Here is a 26,065-nt window from a genome sequence, read left to right as displayed (position 1 = left end):
CAATTCGCCCTTGCTCGGAATGCCACTTAAATGTGAAATATCTCCAAACTATTCACCCCTATAAGTTCTCCGTTTTTAACCTTTTTGCGATTTTTTTTTTCTCCCCCAGGGAAGAATCAAAAACGCATCATTGCCATTGTATTTTAAGAGGAGAAGCTGACAGGAAGGATAAATATTTGCTGTCTCCTGTTGCCCTTCAGCGCTGTGGGAGAACCAGAACCAGGCCGACCCCGACGACTTCTCCGCCAGCATCCTCCGGTCAAACAGTAAGAAAAAGCCTCGGAGTTTGACATTGTTTGACCACTTTATCGCTCGGCAGGTCACTCAGAAATGAGCCAGCGTGGGTCGGTTTTTCTTGTTAGCTTTCGGGCTTTTTAAATTTAGAATTTTTTTGACGAAACGTAGCAAAAAGCAGACGGTCACCTCCGGGGTGCGTTTAAGGACCGCGGTTAATTTGAGCTGTCCTCCCGGGCGGCTGTTTTCGAAGGACACGCTGTCCCCCCCCCTGAGTCCATCCATCATTCATCTCTGCAGTCTGCCTGAGCTCTGCGTTCAGGCAGGACATAAGGAGGTGGAGGTGGGGTTTAAACGGGGAATCATTGACAGGAATGGTGGCGGTGTGATAAACTCTTTGATAAAGTGTTTTTTTTTCTTTCTTTTAAAGCGTGCAGCCAAGGGAGGGAGGGAAGGAGGGAGGCTGTGGGATAATGCGACCCAGAGTTTTTTTTTTTTTCTAAATTCACACCCAAAAATTGTGACGTGGTTTGCGAGGATGAGGCTAGGAGAGCAAGGAAGCAGTGAAATACCCGACCATATCCAGTGTCGTTTATGTTGCAACCTTGAGCGGGATGAACCAACCTGACTCTTTCCTGGTTTCTTTATGAGCGCGTGAGAGTGACGGTATGACTTCTCGTTCGGACCTTCGTTTCAGAGGCCTTCACTCGTGAATGAATGGATGAATGAATGTACGAGTCCCTTTTTGCTTTGAGACGAGGAGAAACCCGCAGGAAACTTTCGCATTCATTTGACGGGATGCGCGTTCAATGACCCCTCGGATCTTGGCTGCCTGTGCTCTGGGGGATATCTAACTAGAAGCGTTTCCTTTCACTCTGCTCGGGATTTAACCCTACTTATTGCTGAACTGGTCACTGGTTTGGTAGATTAATCATGGCAGAATATGTGGAAGGTAAGTGTTGTGCGTTTGCTCTAATTTTACTTGTAGACTTTCACCTTAAACATCTGACAGACATGTATTTGCAGTCTAATTATCTCATTAAACTGTTATTCATTAGAGAAAAAATGGTAGTACAACAACCATACTCTGGTATTGCTTAACCTCTGGGCTTTTATTTGCAAACATCAGGCTCCCCCCCATGCAGTCAGTTCAAGTTCTGGTTTGAAGTTCTCTAAATGAGCTCTTCCTGTGGATCTAACTCTCCTGTCCTTGCTGGATTTGTTTTACCAAGGCACTTCCCTCTTTGTGCCATTTCCATAAGCTCTAAGCTGCCAGCCAGCTAATCATTTACAAGTAAAAGTTGTGAGCGCTGCCCATCAAATGTGCTGAAAGGCAGCAGATTTCAGGGTTCAGCTCGTGTTGATTTATTTCCTTTTAATCCCTCAAAGATTCCTTGGTTGTATTTCAGGCTTTTGTGGCTGTGATGTGTTCTGATCATATATGTGAGGCTGTGACATTAAGAGGTGGTTATTGTTAACATTTGCGTAGCTTGCTTATCTTAAATTGATCTCAGTTTGGGACAACCATCCTGGACAAATGGGTCGGATTCCTTTTTTTTAAAATTCCCAACAAGTGACTGGATTAAATTTTTTTTAATTTTTTTTATTCAGCAAACTTCAGCCAGTTTCACCCACATTCAGTGAATAGAAATCAGCATTTTAATTACAGTGAAATCTCACCAGTATCTGTGGATCCTTATTGGTCTGATCCTGTCTGAAACCTTGTAGGGTTTGCGTTTATGCCGTCCTGTGGATTTCACAGAAAGACTTGCCTATAACCCTGTTCCTTCAGATACAGGTTGTTGCCTTCTAACTTTAGAGACCAATAAAATGGGTTTTATTGCGCTGCTGGATAACCGGTTGCTGAGTTAAAGATTACCATCATGTTACCCTTTTACTGATGATTACTTTTTTTTTTAAATTAAACCTAAATTTGTTGCTTATTTTCAATTTGTCAGTCTCAGATGACAACTAAAAGCACAAAATCTGTTCTGTTTTGACAAATGGAGTTAACAGGAAAGTCTTCCTCAACAGTCAGAGTTTAAAGTGCTGTTTATTTTTAACACTTTTTTATTATTATTGTCCTGTGATGAACGACAAAGACTACCATCATGAACTCTAAGAGGTGCGTTTTGGTTTATTGCACCCATTGATAACATTTATTGGTCTGAGATGGAACATGAGCTAGTTGTAGGTGTGTGTAGGTTTTCATTCATCCAGTACTTGGATGAACAACGTAAGAGGTTTGGTCACATTCACAAAGGTGTGAATCAAAACTGAATGGGGAATCGGATCCAAAGCGGTTCTATAAGTTTTGGAAAGCCAAAACACGACACTAATGCTCCCTTTGTTTTGTGAAACTCGCTTCATTTCTGAAAGCTCACGTCTAAGGAGTACATGCTCCGTTAATGATTTATGAGAGGTCAGAGCCAGCTTAAAGATGGACCGCTCTTTGCAGCCATTTTGCAAACCCGTTCTATGAAAGCGCCCGTCTTCAATCTATCTTAGTGTCTGCTTTCTCTGTCCTCGAAGGAGTGTCTTTTGTCTCTGAGCTGTAAGTGGACAGCTGAGTCTTGGCCTGAAGGACTGGCTCTCCTGTGTTGTGTCACGCACCTGTCGAGAGATTGAGTTGCTCAAAAATCCTTGAGTGTTTTTCAGATACCCCAGAGACATGCAGAGACATGAAGGATGACCATATTTTTGCATTTGATGAGAGAAAAACAAAAGAAAACCAAAATATGTTGCAAGTTTAACCAAGAAACTCTGAAGGATTTTCTCCAAATGGGACGTCCTGGTGCATTTCAAACCATACAGAGGCCATGATTCATGGCACAATCCAGGCCACTTGGCACTTCAGGCCAAGGCTCAGCTGTCCACTTGCACCTCAGAGATGAAGGACCCCTCCTTTCAGGACATTAATGTTCATGTTTTGGAAAGAGAAGATGGGTGGTTTCAGAGGGGCGGTGAACAGAGTCACCAGTCAGTTTCACACCAATTCACACCTTCATTTATGCAACCAAAACTCTTCTCATGAGGACCAGGCTGACAGAAACCCTAACAATCCTCAGGAGGGCAGGAAGTGGGACTAAACTCGTCTTTTATGCAGTTTTTTTTTTTAGCTTTGCAACCCTGTTATTTCCAGTTTGAACTGAGAGAGCCTCTTGGGTGAAAAGCAAAACATTTTCATCTGACAAGAAAAGAAGTCCAGTTGTCTTTTTAAACTCTCAGGATCTTGCTGAGTCCTTTACCTTACTATTTGCCATGCTGTCAGTGTCAGGTTGTGAGATTTTGCTTTTACTGTTTCTGCTTTTCAGCTCGTCTATAATAAGTGAAAGTCAAAGCAAACTGGGTTTAGATGACAGTTTCCAAACTGGTGGCATGACTGAATTTAAATTGCTAACCTGTTTCACCACCAGTAATAATGACAGATTACATACTTGATCCCTTCTTGAAACATAACTTAAACAAATCGTCCACATAAAGACTTCTAAAAGTCAAACTAGAATTTTAAAAAGGGAAAATCTGGAGTATTCAAAGGAATCTGACACAGGAAAAGAGACTTCCTTGTTGTGAGGCAACGTCTCTTAATCATTGCGTCAACGTGCCTCCCTAAAATCAGCGTCAGTTCTTCTAAATTCTGAGTCATCGGTGGAACTTCTCATCTGTTGGACCTTTTTACTATGAAGGCGTGACGGCATCACGCTGACCTCGAATGGCCTTAAGAGGAAGTAAAAGAAAGCGACCCTTATTGAGTTGATGTTTAAAAAAAGAACCAAAATTACTTTAGATAAATCGGTTGTGAAGATGGTGCAGATTCTGGAGAACTGGTTGTCCAAAAGTTTCATCCGACCCGACGTCCTCAAGACACCCAGTGTTTTGTCCAAGTGTAGTAAAAACAGGTGAAAGTGAAAGTTTTTTTTTTTTGGTAATAATAAATCTAAAGCTCTTCTACTTCAAGTGTCAAATAAACTCATTTTAAACCTTAGAGTTGTCACATTTTGATTTCTTTAAAATGATATTTAGCATTAGCCAATAACACCAAATTCATCATTACATGTTTAAATGTTCAATTCACCAAATGGTTGTTGTAACTTTTAACATTTGTTTCACCCAGTTCAGGAATTCGGCACGTAAAAACACAAATTTCGAGAATCCAGAATGTGAGAGAGAACATCCATTTTACTGCAACAGAGGGACAGGAGAGGAAAAAAATAAAAAGCTTTAACCTTAAGGTTATCACCATCTTGTTTCCCCAGGTCTGAGTAAAGGAGTGGCCTACAAAGTGATGGCTCAGTTCCAGGAAATGATGCGGCAGCAGCTGGAGAGCTCCATGCATGAAGAGCTGGAGAAACTGCTGGGCAGGGCCGCGGCAGATAAAGAGGTACGCCGAGTCCTTCATCCCGCCCTCTTCTCCGTCTCTCTGACCATCTGATTGTAATTTAGAGGCAGTGACGTGCAATGCTGGGAAATCACAACTGTGACACACACACACTGCAGTGCAGCGCCAAACAGGATCATGCTTACATGACACAATCATACCTAAAGTTATGACTAATAGTTTATTAGTCACGAGGTTGGTTGGTTTGGTTAAGACAGGTCGAGCAGTTTGGTAACAAACTCCAGCGTTGGGAGTGAACCCTTCTGAGCCCCACAGTGGCGAATAAAAGGAAAAATTCTGCTTCCTGGTGTCGAAACAACTCCAAGGAGCGTCATTTCATCGTTTTTCTTAGACTGTTTTGTATCAAACAACTACATTCAGATCCAGAAGTGTCAGCGTCCTCTGACTTTAAATAGGAAGCCCTGAGCTGCAAGAGGCAGAAGAATGAAGCAAAAAAACTGAAAAAGGTCATAAGTGAAAATCAGATGCAGCTGTGGTCTGCACGACACACACACGCGCTAAAGTTCACCAAAATAAAAGCCTCCTTACTTGCAGTTAGTCATGCAGCTCAAAGGGCACGAACACAGATGTAATTTTGCTCCAATTGAATTGTTTAACAGTGCAAAAACATAAACCATGTTTCTGTGCCGAAATCAGTTTTCATAGATTTATTATGCATTAGTTTTTTACATTTGATTAGACTATAAAATGCATTTAAGTCTCTTTTTTGTTGTTGTTGTTTTTGATTTTATCATTTTTATCTTCTTTTTAATCTTATCTGAACAAATTGAAAACTTAGCTGCAGTGTGGCTCCATTTTCTTAAACCAACCAAAGTTAAAGCTTTAACATTTGATCTAAACATGATGTTCCAATATTTAAAAGTAACTTTCCTCTGACAGAATCTGGTCATTTTGTGGATAAGATTTCAGATATCAGATGAATATGTATTTGGTGCTTTTTCTTCCAATACACTAATAATTACAATCTAAGACCATTTTCTATTAAAGATGAGCTCAGTTTTTTTAATAGATTGACTGAACTTGGTTAAAATTGTGCATAAAACTGTGCTTCTTTTTATGCAGGATTTTACATCAACACAATTTGGCTTTGACGTTCTGTCATTGAACTGCAGCAAGAACAGAGTTTAAAGTCTTCCCAGCAGCTTGTTCATAAAAAAACTTAGTGGGACGAGTGGGGAAAAAGTGTGTTAGGAAAAAAAAATAGTGTAAGTCAGAAAACTTTGCAAGGTTTTTAGATATTCTGGCTTTTTTTTTGTTTGCTTGTTTCAAATGTTGAGGTGTAATTTTAGGTGTTGCATTGTGTTTTAGTGACTTCGCAAACCTCCATTTCTTTGGCGAATGAAGACTTGAAAACAAAATGTGTGTTTCAGGTGTGCAGGAAGAACTTTGAGGGCTTCAGGAATCTCTTCCACAGATTCCTGCAGGTGAAGGGGCCTTCTGTGGAGTGGATCAAGATAAAAAGACCTCCAGAAGACTCGGTAAGTCTGTTGTCTTTAAGATAATAAAAACTCTGGGTTCGCGCCCTCCGTGTTTCATATAGGGTCGCGTGTTTGTTGACCCGATTTATCTGCAAGCGGCTCTTTTGAGGCACTGCAACTCGCTAGTGATCACTAAAAATATTTGCCCCGTTCACACACAGAGAGGCCGAGGTAGAAAGTAACATCACCGTACAAACACGAGGAAATGCAGCCCCGCTTTAAAACGATGTGCAAGGCTGTAGAGAAACTCGAATATAAAATTTAGACGATATGAACCATAGTTGCACACATTAGAGATGCACGACCGGGTCAGAAATAAAGCAAATACAGCAGTCTGTTGTTTTTAAAAATGGTTTGCAGGAAGAATGGGACAAAATTACACTTGATATGTCTCATCGCTCAGTATCCTCAGTGTATGAAAACATTTTAGCTACTGTGCTTGTAATTACTTATTTTTACATTTTTCATTCAGACTTTTTATGTTTGGGTTCTATTTACACATCTCAAGGAGGAGAACACAGGGAAAAGAAAAAAAAAAAACAATCACTATACGGTTGTTCTAGTTGAGGCTTGTTGGTACGGTGATTCGCACATTTCCTGTGACAATTGTACAACTCGTGTTGCCCGGTTACCTCTCAGCGCAGTGAGTGTGCAGGCCGAATAACATAATGTAAGACAAGAAATACAGCGGAAAGAAAGTCATTAGGAGTGTCTTTCTGCACTCATCAGACGCTGGTAACGTCTAGCAAATGTGTTGCATAAGTTGGTTAGCGTTTCACAGAAGGAGGTGGATAATAAGGCTCCTTGTATGACCTGTTAGACCAACCAGAATAGATGTCACACTAAAACATCTCATTAGGGTGTGATTATACCCTGAGGATCAAACAGTCATGGAAAAAGACTGTTCCTTATGTCGATTCAAGAATATAGTAAAAGTAATTTGGTCTTTATTAGATTCCAAAATTCTTCTCGGTGTCACTTCAGTTCATCAAGGTTTGCAGATATAGGTCCCACCACAAGATTTTCAATCAAACTGTGGTCTGGGCGTTGACTCGATCGCTGTTAGTACCCTGGTTTCCATTTCCTTTTTCAGCCCATCTGTTGTAGGTTCGCCGCTGTGTTTGATAACATTGTTCTGTTGCGTGGCTCAGTTTTAGCCAAGCTTTAGCTGTCAGACAGATCGCCTCCCGTTTTCCTTTTAGAATAAAGAGGAGTTCACGGTCGACTCGATGACTGCGAGGTGCCTGGAGTCATCCAGGTGTGTTGGGTTTTTGTTAAAAATGGTGCTGTGCTTCATGGCCAAACATGTCTCCTTTGTCCTCATCTGTCCAAAAGACATCCATGCAGCTTTGTAAAGCTGAGCCGTGCCGCCGTATTCTTTTTTTAGAGAGAAGAAGCTTGTTTTGGCGATAGTTCCCAACAAGTCGTGCAGTCATCAACTTCAGCGTTTAACCAGCTACCTGAGCCCTATGGAGTAGGAGATGTAAAGTAGCTTTTGGTGTTTTTGCAGTTTCTCACCATTGCACAGTCTGACCCTGGGTGGGTGGGGGTGAGTTGGCTGAGATGTAAGCTCCTGGGGAGTTTGGGAGCTGCCTTAAATGTTTTCCACGTAAGAATAATCTTTCCCTCTGTCGAAAGATTGACTCCGAATTGTTTTAAAATGACCTTCCCAGACCGCCAGGCAGCAACAGCGGCTTAAACGTTAGTTGTTACTTTATGGTGATAACTGATAAACTAAGGCTAGTTTATTCTGCTGCCATCGGCGTAAAAAAGTAAACATGCCCAGGTGTGAACCTGTACTTTGTATTTCTGTAGAATGGGAGTTCACTCAGATGTTTTAGAACAGGATGCTCATTATTCTTTATGACAAACAACCATTCATCACCTGGAAAAGCATGTTCTCCGTGTTCTTTAAGGAAGTACTTGTAGCACAATGGGTTATTCTTAAATCAACAGAGTAATGCCAGACGTGTTTCTGGCATGCGTCGGCCGTCCTTTAGTATCTGTTCAACTAAACCGCACTTTTATTGACTGAATAAACTTCTTCACACAAATGTGCATAAAGTGAGACACAAACTTGTGGTTTCTGTTGTTTTAAAAGAAAAAGACAGGCAGTGGTAGAACACCAAAACTGACTGGATGAAATGAAAGTTGTAGGGATGAACAAGGATGTGTCGCTGATGTGTGAGAAGGCGAGGCGTCACGAGAGGGCCAGCCAGGCGATGAGAGGCTTGGGGAAAGTAAAGCAATCAACCTTGTGCTATCCCATTTACTTAGAAACTCTCTCGGCGGGAACCTCCCATCTCTCGGAAAGAACTGATAGTTGGCAAAAGTTGCGTTGAGATTGCTTTGCTGCGTTTCTTACCCCCAGCGGCCATGTAGGACGAGAAGCTGAAAACCAGAGCAGGTCTGATCTGTGTCTGCTGTCACTGAGCTGACACTCTGCAGGAAGGACCATCTGCTCTCACTCATCCCACCAAGAGATATCTGTAGTAATATCTGGTTGAAATTCGATTTTCCTGAGTGCTTCAGCAAAGAGTTTTAAACAATCCTGCTGAGAGATCGAGGTTGATTCAAGCTGGAGGAAATGTGAGCTGAAACTCAATGCGCTGCCATGAAACAAGGGCGACTATGTAACGTGTGTGTACATTTGTCCGTGTATTATATACATATTATGTACAGATAAGTGTATATTTGTATAAAATGTATACTATTTATGTAGACATCGCACAAACCACCATTTTAATTAAACTCTCAGTAAGTAATCATTGGATGTACATCTACTACAGCTTAAATTAGGAGGCATCCCAATTCAAGATGGCAACTACAGCTAATCCACCTTAGCAAACACACACATGGCTACAACTCAGGTCATTTTTACACACACCGAGCTAAACTTTGGGGAGGTGGAGGCCAACATTGCATCAAGGCAATATTTTTTTCTGTGGTTTTATAGAAACCAGTTTGCCAAGTTGTTGATGGCTTTTATACCACTCCTTCAGACCAGTCAATAAATAAATACACACACACACACACACGAAAGCTGTTTTGTGGGTTCACACACACACAGAATAGGAACTCAAGCAGGATGAGTCCTGTTACTACTTGCTGTGTTATGCCTCATTATTTCTATCGTCTCCATCCTGAATGAAAATACGTGTATTTTTGAAGCTTTCACTTTAAAAGAGCACTGTGATGATCAAATTATCAATTTGTAACTCTTTTTCCTCCCCTGATCATCAGCTGTCGTTTAATTCCTAGTCAGAACAGTCTCACGTTTACATCTGCCGTGTCTGTGCGTCCTCATGGTTCAGATCCAGCCCTACGACCGGATCGCCGCACCGGGCCTGCCGGAGAACGTGGCCCACAGCTTGAACAAACTGGTGGTGGTGAAGCTGAACGGAGGTCTGGGCACCAGCATGGGCTGCAAGGGCCCGAAGAGCCTGATCAGCGTCCGCAACGAGAACACCTTCCTGGACCTGACCGTGCAGCAGATAGAGGTACAGAAATGCTTCGGTCCAACCCGCTGGAAGAGTTTCTATGTCTGACGTCATCATTCGGATTATTAACAGGATTGGTGCTGCTCTTAAAACAAAACTTAAAACAGATTTTTTTTTTTTTTCCCTTGTCTTTGTTCAGCCCTATTATAAAGTCATCCAAAACATATATCCTATAATGTTCTACTTGTTTTATGGCTTAACTCTGCAGTTTATCTCAACTCTGGAGCTTTTTTTGTTAATCATTTTTGGTTTACGGCCGACAACTTTACTGTTTGGACTCATCAACCAGCTTTGCACCTAAAGCAAATAATGCTGATCAAGATAAAAGCTAACCAGGCTGATAAACCAGCTTTACGCTCCTCTGATAAGCTCCACGACTTGGTCTAATGATTATAAAAATGTCTTTAATAGCAGAAGAAGCCAAACTCAGGGATGAAAGTTCTCTGTCGCCATGACAGATCACTCTTTTGGATTGTGGCCAGGATGGGGTTCTGTCATCTGTAAAAGAGAAGAAAAGACCAATTTTTTTGTTTGTTTGTTTTGTTGTGGTCTTGTTAAAGCCAGCTAATCTAATTATGACACAGGGATTAAACTGACACTGCTTTCAACAAATAAAGCCAAGCAGAGCAGAGCAGAGCGAGGCGGGTCCGGGTGCAGGCAGTGCTGCCAACTTAGACACTTTGTCGCTATATTTCTGAGTTTTCAGACCTCTCTAGTCATTATTAGATTTCAGCAACTATTATCTTTGCTGGGAATCTTACTTGTTTTAAAGCACACTGATGAGTTGGCATATTTCAGATCCTTTTATTTATAGCCTGCTGCTAAGATAGGAGGGCGACCATGTAATAGACTGCATGTGTCTGTTAGCAAAATATCACAAGAACCACTTAAAGGATTTCAATAAAGCTTGTAGAAAGTAATCTCTGGATGTACATCTATAACTGGGCTACCTTTTTGGGTCAACCGAATCAAAGCCGCCACAATTAAGGGACTTTAGTGAACACAAAACGGCTACAACTCAGTCAGTTTTACAGATATTGAGGTAAAATTTGGTGTGGTAGTAGCTGTTCGTCCTCCCCTACATAGTTTTTGAGCGCCAGCAGATTGTGTGAGATGTTCGCCTTGCGTGCCGAAGTTTTAGCAGTGAATGGTATTTATTCTTTCAAGGAATGCTGCTTTTATTTAACAGAATTCGAACCCTTCCTGGAAGAACTATTGTGAAATTAAAACCAGCTTGTGTTGAAAAGGACTAGACTGGTGAGTTGAACCAGAAAGGAGCCACCAGTGTGACAGTGCCGGGTGTGTAAAGATCTAATTTCAACCTTCTGTCAGAGATAAAATAAACTGGAGTCTTTGTTTTCCTTGAAACTCTTCTCCTCTGTTACAAACCTGTTTGGTGAAAAGATGACTCTTTCCTTTTAAAAGCAGCATAAATGAGCGTGGAGACTCTGATGAGCTGTCCTCGTCTCACAGTCTTGCTTCGGATTAGTTTGCTTCTAAAACGAGTTAAATGTGAATCGATCAGTTTCAGCTTAACTTTTAGTCCCTGCCCCTTCGTCAGTAAGTGGTGCTCCTGGTCGGGGCTCAGCTTCAGCAGCAGGGCGGGCTGTGAGGTGTCGTGGAACTTGGCGCAGACCGCCGCCCCTCATGACGTAGCAGGAAGTGATGTCAGTTTCGTCGTTTTTGGGAAGACCTGCAAAAGGAGTTCCAGCAAACGGATTTAGGAAATGAAAGAATGTATAAAAATGAACTCGGAGGCATGCCTTTGTTTTTAGCAAGCACAGAAATGGCTGTAACTCAGCCGGTTTTACAGATATTGGGCTAAAACCTGGTGTGGTAGTAGCTGAGAGTCCTCCGACACAGAGAGGGAGTTAACACATCTCGGATGAGGTCACGCAGATCATCATTTTCAAGATTCAACCAAAACGAGTGCAACTTTGTCCCTTCTCATCATGAGATGACCTCAGTCTAAAACTCTGGCATGAAAAGCAGTGGGCGATATTCAGTCCTGCAAGGAAAGCAAGCGCTTTAACGAATTCACTGGGTTTTTTTTAACTTTCGAAGGAGAGACGAAGGTTTTAGCAAGGAAGCAAGGAGTTCCGTGTGATTTCTCTGGGGGAGATGCAGTAAAAGGGGAAATTGTTGGTGTGCTGGCTGGCAGGGAAACAGAGACGGCTGTGTGCTCAGAGAGGAGCGTGTGGGGGGGATATTTAGAGCCGATCGTATACCTTATCTCCTACTTGCAGCTGATTGGATGTGTATTAATTATGTAAAGCAAACAAACACCATCTTTAAATGTTAAAGCAGCTTTTTTGGGGGAAAAAAAAGGCAAGAAGATCCAGTTTTACTTGATGTAAATGAAGCAGAGCTTTAAGAAATGGAGTCATGCTGCGTGTGAGGCTGTGGTGCATTTTAAACATTTTTTTAAATGATTTTTTTCTTTTCTTTTTTTATGAGAGTCTCGTGAGGCACTGCTGCCCTCCGAACAGAGCACGCTCAGTTTTCCTCCCCCGGTCGGGTCGGATTACCTGCACACTGAACCACCCTGTTGAGAGGAGAGGAAAATGGATCCCTTAAACCCACACCGGTCCAGAAAGAACGGCCCTCTGAGGCGCCGTGCCGTTTCATGCACGCTTAACTCTGATCTTTTCAGGCCAGAGACAATTTTCCACAGAGGCCAAGAGCGTGAAAGGTGAAAGACCCGCTGCTTTTACCTGAGTGACTTTCTGTGGGGGAAACATTCAGCCTGCAGAGCTAAAAAAGGAGAAAATGGTTCAGATCAGAGCCTGAAGTATCCAGGATCATATATCTAAAAAAAGTATTTGAGCTCAGAGGATACATCTTCAACTTTTCCACATTAGTGGAGGATAAACCTTTTTTTTTTGTTTTTGTACCCGTAAATCACCGCCGTGCATCACGAGTTACAAAAGCAACTTGTCTTGGAAAGTGAGACACCTCCAGCTTTGTGTCAGTGGACGACAGGATTGGAGCGCAGGAATGTTTAGCGCCGGGACTGTTTTTCCTGTCGAACCACATTGTGATCTGAGCAGAATCTGGTTTCAACATTGCGCCGCTGAACGCCACGGAGCAGCAGGCATTGCTCCGCATTCACCTGCTGATCGTTAAAAAAAAAATCTACCAGTCACTCATGTTGTGTTGTCATGCAGCCCAGTTTGGATGCAGCAACAAACCGCGACGAACTGAAACATCCGATGAGTAATTAAACTGAATTTGTAGAAAAATCAGTTTGTGACAATCTGCAACTTGTATAAAATGAAACTATTATTCCTTGAAGGAATTGCTGTGCGATTTGTTATCCACTCTCAGATACTACCACACCAGATTTCAGCTAAATATCTGTAAAAAAAAAGATTGATTTATAGTTTTTCTTGTGTTGATTAGCTGTGACATCCACCTCAGCTGTAAACGCACATCCAATTATAACTTTGACAATTTTATTAAAATCCATCCAGTGGTTCATGAGATATTTTGCTAACAAAGTCACACACACAACAATTACATGATCACCTGTTTTTCATGGCAGTTTCCTCATGATTATGGGAAAGTGACTTTCTTTAATGTATAAAAACATTTTTTTTTTTAATTTTGTCATCTTCACAATCCTTGTATAACAACACCTGCCATATTTTAAGATTTAATTTAGATTTCTGCCATTTAAATGCTTCTGCAAACATATATGTAAGACAACTTAAAGTATCAACACACAGATGTCTTTAAAGAACTTAAAGGGTTTGATCTCCGTGCGCTCCTGGTGGGTTCGCCTCCACGCACACAAACTGTCAACACGCTGGGCAGCACAGCTGTGAATCGGGCCTTTTGTTCGGCGTGTTTGCAGTGCGTCAGGATGTGTTTGAGCTCAGGAGGGGAACGTAAGCTCTTCTAATGAGCCTCACAGTCATGCACAAACATATTACACACTTACAGAGCTCCTGAAAGAGGAAAAGTGTTACTATCCAGCCAACACCCATCCTGTTTTCTTTTTCACAGGGTAAAAACCTCCTGTAGTAACTTTAGTTAAACTTTATTTAGGTTAAAAGCATAAATCCAAGCTGCTGCAGCTCAAGTCAGGCTTTTAACAAAGTTTGTCTTTGGTTTTATTGCAGCACCTGAACAAGACGTACAACACCGACGTCCCTCTGGTCCTCATGAACTCCTTCAACACGGACGAGGACACAAAGAAGATCCTGCAGAAGTACACGCACCACCGGGTGAAGATCCACACCTTCAACCAGAGCAGGTGGGACCACGAGCCTGGCTGCAGAGTGCCAATCGCCACACTGCGATTCAGTAAATCACAGCTTCTGATCGGAGCTGCCGCGAGCCGCAGCATCCAGTCAGTAACTCGAGGAGAAGGCTGCTCATCATTAACACCGCAGTGTCTTCAGTCCGTCGGCCAAGCGGAACTTGGCTTTTTTTTTTGCAGTTTCCTCTGAATTACTCATGGCTCTCTTATGTTCGGCGCGCCCCGGGGAGCGGAGTACAAAGCTCTTCGGGGACAGCAGCACGCCGCCTTCAGGGTTTATCGCCGTCACAAAGACACTGGTTGAACCGTTTTTTAAAACGTCAATCAGCGCGAGAACAAAGACGAGTCGAGGTCATAACGGCGGTTCTGTGAAAATCCAAATAAAGTCGACTTCGGTGTCACGCCGACTGCTGTTCCGTTTTAATTTGGGGGAGAAAAACAATTAGCTTTAAGTGGCGGACAAATCCACAAACTGCTGAGTGGCTTTGATTATGCTCAGAGCAAATAAACCACATGCGAAGGTCTGTTTATGTTTTAATCACTGACTTTTTACGTTTCTCCCCTAGAAAACAAATTCTGCAACATTTACAAATGAAACTGGCGGCTCTGTTTAAAATGGAAAAACAGCCAATTTTGAGAACTGAATCAAAAAAGAGGTGGAATTTTATTTCAAATAACCAAAAATTATAGGCTGACAGCTAATTTCTCAGTGCAGTGCATTGATAAAGCTCAGGATCAAATCAAAACATCTGCTGTGAAGTAGGCTGATCTGCAAAACCATTTTTACAGAAGCAGTTGTTCAGAACCTTGGACTCACATGAGCTCATGCCCAAATGATCCTCAGAAACATTTTCTCAGGACTGGATTTCATCCTGCTTTAAAAAAAAACCCTTTAATTTCTCCTCTTGGCAGCTCCTCTCATCTGAATTCTGCTCAGACCACTAAAAGCCCGGCCATTTCCCTCTCAGCGCAGCTCCTCGTGGTGATTTCTGTTAACTCGACCCGACGTGGATCCTTCTCAGAACTTCTTTGATCGCACGCAGCGCCCTGGCTCTCTGCCCTCTCCTGCCTGCTTGGTAAAAATCTTAAAGTTTGAGGCCGTGTGAAATCGAAGAAGTTACACGACAAATACTAAATAACTACATACTCCCACCATTTTTTCAAAAAAACACTTTTTTTATTTTTGACAGCCCAGGAATATTGATAAATCGTGCTGAAAGCGTCAATAAACGTCTTCCTTTCAGTTACAGAGTTACGGGATGTAAACATCACACAAACCGACAGGATTTGCTTCTAAAGAGTTTAATTTAAACCAAAAAGACACCTAAATGTTCTTTGACAGCTGTGACAATGAAAGGTTTTTAATATCTTGCTGCTTTGAAACAATCAAAATTTAATATAAATACAAAACTGCAAATTACAGTTTAAATAAAAAAAATGAATGTTTAAAAACAGTAATACCCATTTTTTTAAAAAATAACACTTTCATTTAAAAACAAAAAAATGTCTTATTTATTGTCTTGAAGTTTTCACATTTCCTTTTTATTTATATACGTTTTCTGATACTTTATTTGTCCTTTTATTGGCTCTTGGATTACATTTTATTCATCCAGCAGGTTTTATTTATTTATTTTTTGCATTAAACCTCAAAAGTTGAAGATAATATTATAATAATCGTCTGCAGTTGGCATTAATATAGAACATTTCAGCTCCTGATTTTAACCATCAGGCTGAACTTTACTCTCATTAATTGTTTGTAACGTTCCTCAAATGGTCAACCAAGCAAGTCATGCAGCTGTGAATGTTTAAATCTCTGTTATTGAACTCTAAACTTTAACCACTTACGCTGCGCTTTTCTTTTTAAATTAAATTTGATCTGATTTTACTGATCTGCTGAGGCGCTTTAAGCTAAAGAGTCTGGATTATTTTTATGGTTTTGATGGATTTGTTCACTAGCTGTGTCGGAGGATGTGTTTACGTCTGAGTCTATCCTCTGTCCAGGTATCCTCGCATACACAAAGAGTCCCTCCTCCCTGTGGCCACGAGCCTGAACATGAGCGGGCAGAACTCCGAAGGCTGGTACCCCCCGGGTCACGGCGACATCTACGCCAGCTTCTACAACTCGGGCCTGCTGGACCAGCTGATCGCGCAGGGCAAGGAGTACATCTTCGTGTCCAACATCGACAACCTGGGCGCCACCGTGGACCTGCACATCCTGCACCACCTGGTCAGCCAGCCCAACGGCAAGCGCTGCGAGTTCGTCATGGAGGTGACAGACAAGACGCGAGCTGACGTGAAGGGAGGCACGCTGATCCAGTACGAAGGGAAGCTGCGTCTGCTCGAGATCGCCCAGGTCCCCAAAACCCACGTGGACGAGTTCAAGTCGGTGTCAAAGTTCAAGATCTTCAACACCAACAACCTGTGGATCTCCCTGCCCGCCATCAAGAGGCTGCAGGAGCAGAAGGCGATGGACATGGAGATCATCGTCAACCCCAAGGTGAGCGACGAGGGCGACATGTCCAGCCGCTCCTGAAACCTTAAAAAGTCTAGGTTTTCCTTTAGTTTAGCGAATGGAAATGAAAGCTACAGCGAACTCTGCGATCTTCAGCAGTTTGTCTTCCTGTCAGGCAGTCTTCACTCCGGTCCTGCTGGTACAGGAGGCCCGTCTGAACCCTGACACGAAAGGCGGTGGCTAATTTGCATTTCTTACCGGAATGTGACGCCTCCACCCCAGCTCTTCTGTAGGGTGTGTGGTTTTTGTTTAAGATTTGCTGTACAACCTCGCTGCGTTAAATCGGACTGAAAACGTCTCGTCATTGAATGAAATGGCTCGCACTACCTCACCCATGAGCTCACACTACTGCACTGAAGACATCAAAACACGATTCACTGACAGGTTTCATAGAAAACATGAATTTTTTTCTGTCTGCAGTTTCTGGTTCTGCCGCGCTTGTTGGCACAGACTCCCTCTTCAGACGCTCTTTATTTGTTTTTGAAAGTCAACAAGTGTGCCTAAAGAAAACAATTTGTCACACATTTGTTTCCTAAACCCTCGATTTCACAGTCAATTGGTTCCTTCGCTTGTTTGTTTCCAGTTATTACAGGCGAACAATGACGCTGGATTCTGTAACGTTTGGAATTTCCAGTTTCTTACTGTAAAAACAAAAAAAAAAAGGGAAATGCAAACAAGAAGTTGGACTTCCTCATCAGGGTATAAAGCTCCAGAGAAAGTACTGTTTGAACAGTATTTGCTCATTTCTTTCAGAAACGTAGCGGATCTTGCCCAAGATTTTTGACTTTCCCTTGACAAAGCGAGGTATTAAACGCAGCCTGATTTGAAGCTGAAGTCTGGTGGAAATGACAGCGTGAGCTCGATAATCCTCCTCTGAGCGAACTGAAAACAACATGAGCCGAACAGTTTTCAAACTAAGACAAATCTCTTAGAAAAAAAGCTGTAAATTGTTTTTTCTAGCTTTTGGTTTGATCGTGACGTCACACAACAAAAATATCAGTTCCAAAGTATGAGGCCCACGTCCTCTGATTTTAAAAAAAAAAAAAAAAAAAAAAAAAAATCTATTTGCTGTAAATTAAATAACAGTGGGAGGTTGCTGGGATTCTTCATCACTTAATTCATTCAAAAACAGTCAGAAAAGCCACTGTTTTACTGATTTTAGCTCCTGCTCTGCTTTTTAGACTTTACCAGTTCAGTTAATTTATTCGTGAACAAACCCCAGCAGTCATTCAGTTTTCTCTAGTTGTCCTTTTTTAAAAACCAGCACCTGAAACAAACTGGACAGGTGTTCTTTTAGCTGCTGCTCAGCAGACGTCTGCAGAAACGTCTCATCAGGCCGTGAAGATCTGCCCCCATGCTCTTTATCTTTATCCTACCGTGTCCTCATCTCCTGCAGAAGAAACAGATGTAATCCTCATTATTACACAGAGTGAAAGGCTTTGTTATGCAAGTGCACGATTTTCCATAAATCAGAGGGATTTGTTCTTCTTCTATCCTCCCGCGCGTTAGAACTGTGTCCACTTGTCACGCAGAAAGGACCTCAGAGCGTTTCGTTACATAAGTGCCTCCAACAGATGTGGTCCGGACTCTCTCACCCGTTACGTACGCGTTCTTACATCACAGGAAGCTTTCAGGGTCTAATTTTAGTCCGACGACTCTTTGGCTTTATTAGAAGCTTCTGACAACTTTCAACAATGGCTTCATCCAACAGTTTTTTGTGTTTTTGTTTCTTCTTTTTAACCTCAGCTGACATTCGTCCCTCCACTGACACTGAAAGCAGAAACAGGTTCTGCATGTTTGACGTGTTTTAGGGAAACCAGGGGGCAGATTTTTCTGTTCACTGATGGTTTGAACAAAGATGGTTCTGCTTCAAACGATTACTTTTACCATCATGAAGACAAGACTTACAGAATATTTGTTTTAAACTATTATCTACGGAGCTAAAATTATGTAAAATTACTTAAGCTCCATTAAGACATTTTTATGTTAGTTTTTATTGTTTGTTTTTAGTTAAACATATCTTGTAGATTCTTGTCTTTTCTGTCAAAAATCCTTATATTTAGCTTCTTTTTAAGACTCACCCCCTGAAATCTCCCGTCTGGCAGGTATTATGCAAATATATTACAGAAGATGTTTATACTTTTTACACCATAAACCAACTTTTAAGGTGATTAAACTCTCCAGGTTTCCTCATTGTTGGACTAATGGTAACAATTATCCTACAAATCACTCCCAGCAACTAAAAACAGGAGTAATAAAGCAAGGATTTGTTAAAGAAATGTAAATCACCTCCTGCTTTGCGTGCCAAAGTTTAAATAAGATATCTTTTGGTGCTCAGAGTATGTGTTGAGGATGACTCTCAGCTACTACCACACCAAACTTCAGCTCAGCATCTGTAAAACTGACAGAGTTAAAGGCGATTAGCTGCAATTTCATCTCATTAAAATCCATCCACTGGTTTGAGATGTTGGCAGACACAAACACACGTGTACACACACACACACACACACACACACAAAATCTCCTCCCTCTCATGGCGGCGGGTGATAACGACTGTACGCCATAAATGTATGGCAAGCTTCAAATGGCGAAGAGTAAGTTATTAACCAAACTTGTACATAAATTTTTAATTTCTTATAAATTATTTTACAACCACGTGTAGCACAGCTTGAGTTATGATGTTTATGATAGTAAATAAATAGGAAACAGAAAGAAAACCTGAGCTATTGTTGAGACGCTGACACTTCTAGATTCAGGATCTTCCACTGGAGAGAATATCTCAAATTAGTTTTAGACTTTTAACTTTAAAATCTGTGCAATGTTGCAGAAAGTCAAAACTTTATAAAGCACAACACTTGTTAAAGCAACTTATAATTTGTAACTTGTTCTTTTAGTTTAGGTGTTGCTCCCTGTATCACAGCATCTTCTTGTGTTTTCTGGAGTCATGGGTTGAGCGAAAGGACTCTGCTCTGAATTTATAAGTTTCTGTTTCTCAAAAAGAACCCCCACCTTCACTGTTAACGCATCCTAAATGTCTCAGTAGAGTTTTGTACCTCAGGGCTGAGTCCTTAGCCCCCTCCTGTTCTCCGTTATGTGCTGCTTCTTCACCAACTCAGAACATTAATCTGCATTATTGTTCTACGCTGATGACACCCGACTGTCCATTTCCTTAAAACTTACAGGTTCCAGCAGCCTTACTAATCTTGTATCTCGTTTTGGTGACATGAAATCCTGGAGGAATTCTCTTACATCCAAAGATGACAAATTAGAATGATTTCTGTCTGTTATAAAACTTTTTTCATTATATTTAATTGGTTTTAGGTCAGAGTAGGGATTTTTTTTGTAAGAAAAAATTTGTAAAAATGGGATTTTCTTTTTTTAATCCGAGCAATTTGTTTTTCTCAGACGCTCGACGGAGGGCAGAACGTCATCCAGCTGGAGACGGCGGTGGGCGCGGCCATCAAGTGCTTCGACAACGCCCTGGGGATCAACGTGCCTCGCAGCCGCTTCCTGCCGGTCAAGACCACGTCGGACCTGCTGCTGGTCATGTCCAACCTGTACAGCCTGGAGGCGGGCTCCCTCACCATGAGCCCCAAGAGGGAGTTCCCGACGACGCCCCACGTCAAACTGGGCAGCTCCTTCACCAAGGTAACCACGGCAACAGGAGGCACGCCGGAGCCTCTGCTGTCGCCTCCGTGTCATGCATGACAAACTCAGACTGTCAGTGATGTGTCGGTTTGTAATTAATTTCCAGGTTCAGGAGTACTTGACCCGCTTTGAAAGCATCCCCGACATGCTGGAGCTCGACCACCTGACAGTTTCCGGAGACGTCACGTTTGGGAAAAACGTGTCGCTCAAGGTAAAACATTTCTCCTCAAGCCACTCGAACAGATAATGGTTCTGGAGGAAAACGGCCTCCAGTCGCTCTGTGTGTCACGGCTCCAAGTGTGCCAGAAGGCTGCTGCATTATTTACTCTGTCCGTCATGGCGTCTGACCGTTATTGCCCATGTTTAATAATGCGGTGGAGACTTAACAGCAACCATCTGGTTTCATTCACTGCTCTTCCTCTCGGCAGGGGACCGTCATCATCATCGCCAACCACGGGGATCGGATCGATATTCCGGCCGGTTCCATGCTGGAAAATAAAATTGTATCTGGCAACCTCCGTATCCTGGACCACTGAGGCCTCCCCGCCCCTTCCTCCCCCCCTCTTCCCCTCACCTCCACCCCCCCCTCTTCATGTGACCCGTCCCGTCCATGTGACCCGTCCCGTCCATGTGACCCATTCGTCCAGCAGCAGACTGTGAGAGGAGGCCGCTTCTTGCCTGAAGGCCGTCAGATTGCATGTGCAGTTCAGAAAGCAGCCGGGCTCTCCTGCCCCCTGCTGGCGGCTTTACTATACAGCATTTTAAAAAGTGTTCGACCAGTAGATAAAAGAGAAAAATAACTAACTTCAGTTGACTAATAATAATAGTAGTAATAATAATAATAATGTGTATTTATCTTTAATGGTAGTGATTCTGACATTAGTTGGGCAGAAATTAAAACCTGCTCACGTAGATTTACCGTCAGTAAGACATCCAGGCGTGTAAGGTCCAAAAGCGGATCACGTATTCCACTGTAGTCAGACCGCAGAACCGGGGCAGGCACAGGAAGACCGTCCACGAAGACCAAAGCTTTTAACCTAGCTCCATGTTGAAATTGTTTATTTCACTACATAAAAGTCCACTTCTGATCGCTTTTTAAACGTGACCGTATTAAAGCATCATCTGGTGTCTGTAAACGTCACGACATGAGACCGTGACACCCGAGGTGAGGTCAGTCAGCGATCCCCAACCCCCCCCAACCCCTCGAGTGGCAGCAGACTGTGAGAAACCTTTCTGTCCTTCTGTGCGAGTCCAAAGCTTCGTGCTTTAAATGGAGTTGGTGTTGTCGAGGAAGATGATGCTCCGAGTTGTTTGATTCTGTTTTCATGTTGAAACCACAGAGCAGACACGTCGTCATGTTATGTGTTCGAGAAAACCGTAACTGAAGGCCTTTATTTTTCCTCGCGTGATAAGAGATTCTATAAATATCACAGGATTGTGCATTAGTTTTGTGGCGTGTTTCACATTTTCACCCGTTTCCGGCGAAACATCGGGACTTGCAGTATTTTCTCCCCACACACGAGCAGGCTTTCTTACCATTTCCGAAACCACGGCAAGGCTACGTTTTAGCAAGACGGGGGTCGGCTTGCAGCAATAAGTGTTGACCTGTGACGGCAATGGAGGCCTCAGCCCAGTTCTGCCTCCTCGGAGCTGAATAAAGTGCAATATGAAGAAGTGGGCGTGTCGTCCGTTTGTTCCTCTTTAATCTGCGCAGGGATTCAGCCTCATGACACAATAAAGAAGACCCAGTCACTCCGAAGTTATGAGCACAAGTTTTGACCCCCCTCTTGGTAGCACAGACTGATTGGATGGTGTTGACTCGGTCACAAATGAAAACTGTCCAGTCAGATAAGGAATATTACATGTCAGCGAGAACGCGACACACTTCTTTATTAAAGCAGAAGGTTGGTTTTTCTTCTAAAAGTGTCAGTTCTGAGAAAAATGAGTCATCTTTAAAAGAAAACAAATCAACCCAAGTTAAAGTTTGTCCTTTTTTGCACAATAAATCTGACTGCTTTTTCATGACAAACAATTTCACCTTTCTCTGCTTTGTTTCCGTTCATTGCTCCAACGATTCTTACGTAATTCAAAATCTTTTATTTTAGTGCACCTCTCTGCACTTCGGTGCCTTTTTATTACCCATCGCCATGGAAATCGGGCCATCGTGTAACTGCGACCCCCGTCTGTTAGCAAAGTATCTCATGAACGAGTGGAAGGGGTTTGAATGAAACCCTTAGGAAGTCATTGGATAGACGCTACAGCTAATCAGCCTGAGAGAGCTAAAAATCTGGTGAAAATTTACCTATAATTGTTTTTATTTGTTTATCCTTCAAATAATGAATCTTAAAACTTTAAAAACACAAAAACGGAACCAGAGGAAAGCCAGCCAGATAGCTAACAAGTAAAAACAGCCATTTCTGCTGTGGTTTAAACAGTGTTGGATTTGAAAAGCTTACAGACATTAAAGCAGACTGATATCTATTTTTAAGTAGATAGCATAAAATCGTGAATTATTCTGAGTTCAGTCACTAAATGATGAAACAATGTGATCTGTTCCCACAGCATTAATAACTCAGTTTCATTTCACATCCTTCAGTACGAAAACAAAGCTCAGCACAACCGAACTGTGTCACTTTTACACTTTATTGTTTAAAGTCGTTACAAAAAAGTGTTTGCTGGAAACATTCGTTGATTTTCGCCTTTTACAAGCACAAAGACAGGAGGAGGAGTGAGTGGAGGGCCGTGTAGAAACGGGGCAGAGGTAACAGTACAGAGATACCAGGAAGCCCTTTAGTCACATTCGGAGGCTGTGAGACAAACAAAACAAAACGACCAGGGGAAGGAGAGGCGCTTTTTCTCTGCCGTGTGTCCTCAGACGGCTGCGGCGGTGGGCGTTCACGGCCCGCCGGTTTTCTCCCTGAGGTGAGCTGGTGTGTCGCAGTCCGAGGACACCGAAGCCGATCCGCGACCTCCCCGACGCAAACGCACGGCTTAGACCTGCAGGTGTTCAGATCTGTGGGAGCAGCTTGGAAGAGACGCTTCAGCTCTTTCTACAGTTTCAGTGTGTGTCTCGCAAGGATAAAGCACACTAATGTGTGTGTGTGTGTGTGTGCAGTGGACGTCTGGGAGAATCTGTGCTTTCCTATAAACCGCAGAACATCAGGACCGGCTCTTCTCAGTTTGTGCAGCTGCAAACCGAAGGGAGTTCCCGCCTGCTTTGGACGTACGTCGTGCTACAAAGAAGCAAATTTAAAAACATCTCACAGAAAGATTTCATTTGCAGTTAAAAGGGATAAATCTGGCTTGAGAGGTAGCCCGGAGAGGGTCGATGCATAGATAAAACTGGTTCGCAGTGCATAAGAAGCCTCCCAACCTGCACTGAAATAAAAGAAAAAAGGCCATTTGGACGTTCAGAACAAGTTGGGTTTTTTCAGGAAAAAGACCAGGCAGCCCTGATATTTCATACTCATCATCACAAGACCTTCCGTCTCATAAAGGAGGTTTGAAAAAAGCACAAATGATCCCCCGAAAGCTCGGATGAGCGCGGACACGTCCCCTAAAGACGAATATTCTGTACCTGGAGGTAAAAGGGGGGGGGGTGATGGAAAATGTCAGCAAAAAGGAGCAATATTTTCTCGCCTCAGAGCTGAAAGGTAATACTGATCAGAATATTGAACAGTGTCTGATTAGAGCGCGTGTGTGTGTGTGTGTGTGAGTAGCTACATAGCTGCGTTATTATGGCTCCAGGAATAGCTCGCTGGTTAAAGGGACGGGAGCAGCCAACAGGCTCCCCTTGGTGCTCCAGGAGGTCTCTGCTGCAGATCTATTGCTCTGAACGTTTCCGACTCCCGGCGAGGGGAAGGGGGGCGGGGGCGGGACGTTTGAAAAACACGAGAGAGGTGGACACGAGGGCGTGGGACACGGACCGAAAACCATCAGAACACACTGACGACTTCACGTTCAAACACCGATCTGTTTCAAATAAAACCCAAAGCTAGAAATACTCTGACAGATAAAGGATGGGCCATAAATAAACCGTATTTCTTTAAATAAGCTCTAAGAGATGTACACATGTATACTGCAACACATACATGAATAAAAACTGTATTTATGTTAGTAGTTTAGATAAATACTGTTGAAAGTTCTCTCCATGAAACGAGGTTGACTCAGCAGTGTTCTTTGTTTGGTTGGATAGTTGTTTTTTTTGTCTCTGGTTTCACGTGAAAATATAGAAATCTTTGTTGTCGTTTGTGAAAAAAAGCGATACAAAGGTCACTTAAAAATGAGAAAGAGGCAAAAGGTCCAGGAGACAAAAATCTGGACAGGTCTGTGTTTCAGAGAAAAAAAATCCTCCTCCAAAGCATGCTGGGACTTTTTGATTCCCCCCCCCCCACCCGCTAGTCGAGCGGCCCCTGGAAGATGAGTCTGATGAAGCCCTGCTCGCCGCTCAGCTGCTGGGCGCAGAAGGGGCAGGCGGCGTGGAACGTGTGCGTGCCGTGCGGGAGCGGGATTTGACTCCAGAAGGCCGCCGTCTTGTCTGAGCAGACGTGCCCGCACGGGTTGAAGGCGTGGGTGGGCGGCGCCGCGTCCACGTAGAAGCCCGCCTCGCAGCCCAGCCACAGGGGCACGTAGGGCCCCTTGGCCCGACACATGGGGCACTCCCTGAGCCGGCCCTCCCGGCCCTCGCGCTCCTCGCGGTGGTTGCCCCAGTTGTGGTAGCCGTGCACGTGGCCACACTGGAGGTAGACCCACGGCTGCTTCTCGTCCGGCGTGTCCTTGCGGCGCATGGAGGGGAAGGCCAGCGTGTTGAAGCCCACGGGGCACTGCGGCCGGGCCGCGTTGATCTCCTGCCGCAGCGCCTCCAGGTGTTTGAGGGTGGGGGTGCGCGCCAGGCCCTCGGCGGTGCGCCACAGCAGGGTGGCGCCGCAGAGGTCGATGAGCGAGCCGTCCACGAGCTCCTGAGTCTCAGTGTCCACCTGAAACACAACAGGAACGCAAGTTTTAATCAGGGATCAACAAGTTTTAGTTTAAAAACGATTTCCTGAACCAAAGATGTCTGTCACGATCCTTAAAGGTTCAACTCTAAACACGGAGCCCGTCTCCACATCAGCTCCTTTTTCTCAAACAGTCTGTTTTATTGATGATGACCTGTTTGATTCTTTGGGCTTCTTAAACACACAAAGAGTCCCAGAGCAGAAGCCTTACAGCCGGACGTCAGACACTAAGAATTACTGTCATTGTTCATATATTTGCCTTACAAAATGACTCTGAAGCCAAAGTTTCCTCAACTGACTGGTATATTATTTTCATGTTTGTAACTCCTTCTTCTGATCCTGGTGTTTTGCCACAACACCATCAAAATAGCATATAAAAACAAAAAAACAATTATAATATTCATCACAAGGAAACACTTTTCAGGTAAAATCTGGTTGTACTTAAGTTACAAATAATTTACATACTGACGATTGAACAGATGAAATTCAATAATTTACAACAAGTATTTGAGGTTTAACTTCTCAGATGGGTTTCATCTTACAGCTGGCTTCTTAAGAGTATAAGGAAATGAAGGTAAACAGTTTCAAGTTTATTCTTTTGAACTATAACAACAAAACTGACCTGTTTTACTTCTAATCTTGTTAAAAATAGTAGAATGTATTTCTTAAGACAACATAGGTTCGGTTTTATGCATATTCATGTCTATATCTGCAATAAAGCTGCAGATGTTGGAGCATATTGTAGATATTTACAGCTGGGTTGAATAGACAGAAATCAATTTCTAGTATTGATCTTTGATGACATGATTTGATGGCTGTTTCTCTGATGAAGGGCTGGTTTGTGTGCAGTGCAGGCCTGAGCCCAGCAGGGGGCAGCGTGACACAGTCACTCTCCTGCAGACAGATGTGTGCCTGTCAGAGACGGCGGGGGAGCGGGAGACTGAAAGCTGGAGGCAAGATGACATGAGGAAACTGAAATGCGGGTTGCAGGAGGGCGGAGCACGGAGCTGCTGGAATTTTTTTTTTTTTTTTTTTT

General features: G+C 43.0%; 2 protein-coding genes across 4 annotated transcripts in view; one reads left to right on the top strand and one right to left on the bottom strand.

Annotated features, from left to right (window-relative positions):
- On the top strand, positions 1 to 22,067 carry ugp2b (UDP-glucose pyrophosphorylase 2b). 2 transcript variants are annotated; one of them, XM_017432697.3, is made up of 9 exons: positions 1 to 266; positions 4,491 to 4,615; positions 6,004 to 6,111; positions 9,426 to 9,611; positions 13,736 to 13,869; positions 15,877 to 16,372; positions 19,793 to 20,035; positions 20,142 to 20,246; positions 20,464 to 22,067. In XM_017432697.3, the coding sequence occupies exons 2-9, from the start codon at positions 4,520 to 4,522 to the stop codon at positions 20,569 to 20,571; spliced, it is 1,476 nt and encodes a 491-aa protein (XP_017288186.1). In that variant the 5' UTR covers positions 1 to 266; positions 4,491 to 4,519; the 3' UTR covers positions 20,572 to 22,067. The 2 variants fall into 2 exon arrangements, with proteins under 2 accessions (XP_017288186.1, XP_017288178.1); XM_017432689.3 differs by lacking the exon at positions 1 to 266 and adding an exon at positions 755 to 1,186.
- Positions 22,068 to 22,660: 593 nt separating this feature from the next.
- peli1b (pellino E3 ubiquitin protein ligase 1b) overlaps positions 22,661 to 26,065 on the bottom strand; it is a 37,877-nt gene continuing 34,472 nt past the window's right edge. For both annotated transcript variants that reach the window (XM_017430183.3, XM_025008240.2), the window contains exon 7: positions 22,661 to 25,011. In XM_017430183.3, the coding sequence (XP_017285672.1) occupies positions 24,433 to 25,011 (579 nt within the window). In that variant the 3' untranslated portion in view covers positions 22,661 to 24,432. The remainder of the gene's footprint in view (positions 25,012 to 26,065) is intronic.

This window comes from Kryptolebias marmoratus, linkage group LG22, assembly GCF_001649575.2.
Source record: "Kryptolebias marmoratus isolate JLee-2015 linkage group LG22, ASM164957v2, whole genome shotgun sequence".
Taxonomy (NCBI): domain Eukaryota; kingdom Metazoa; phylum Chordata; class Actinopteri; order Cyprinodontiformes; family Rivulidae; genus Kryptolebias; species Kryptolebias marmoratus.
The sequence above is the reverse complement of the archived record's forward strand: the minus strand, read 5'-3'. Positions and strand labels throughout refer to the sequence as shown.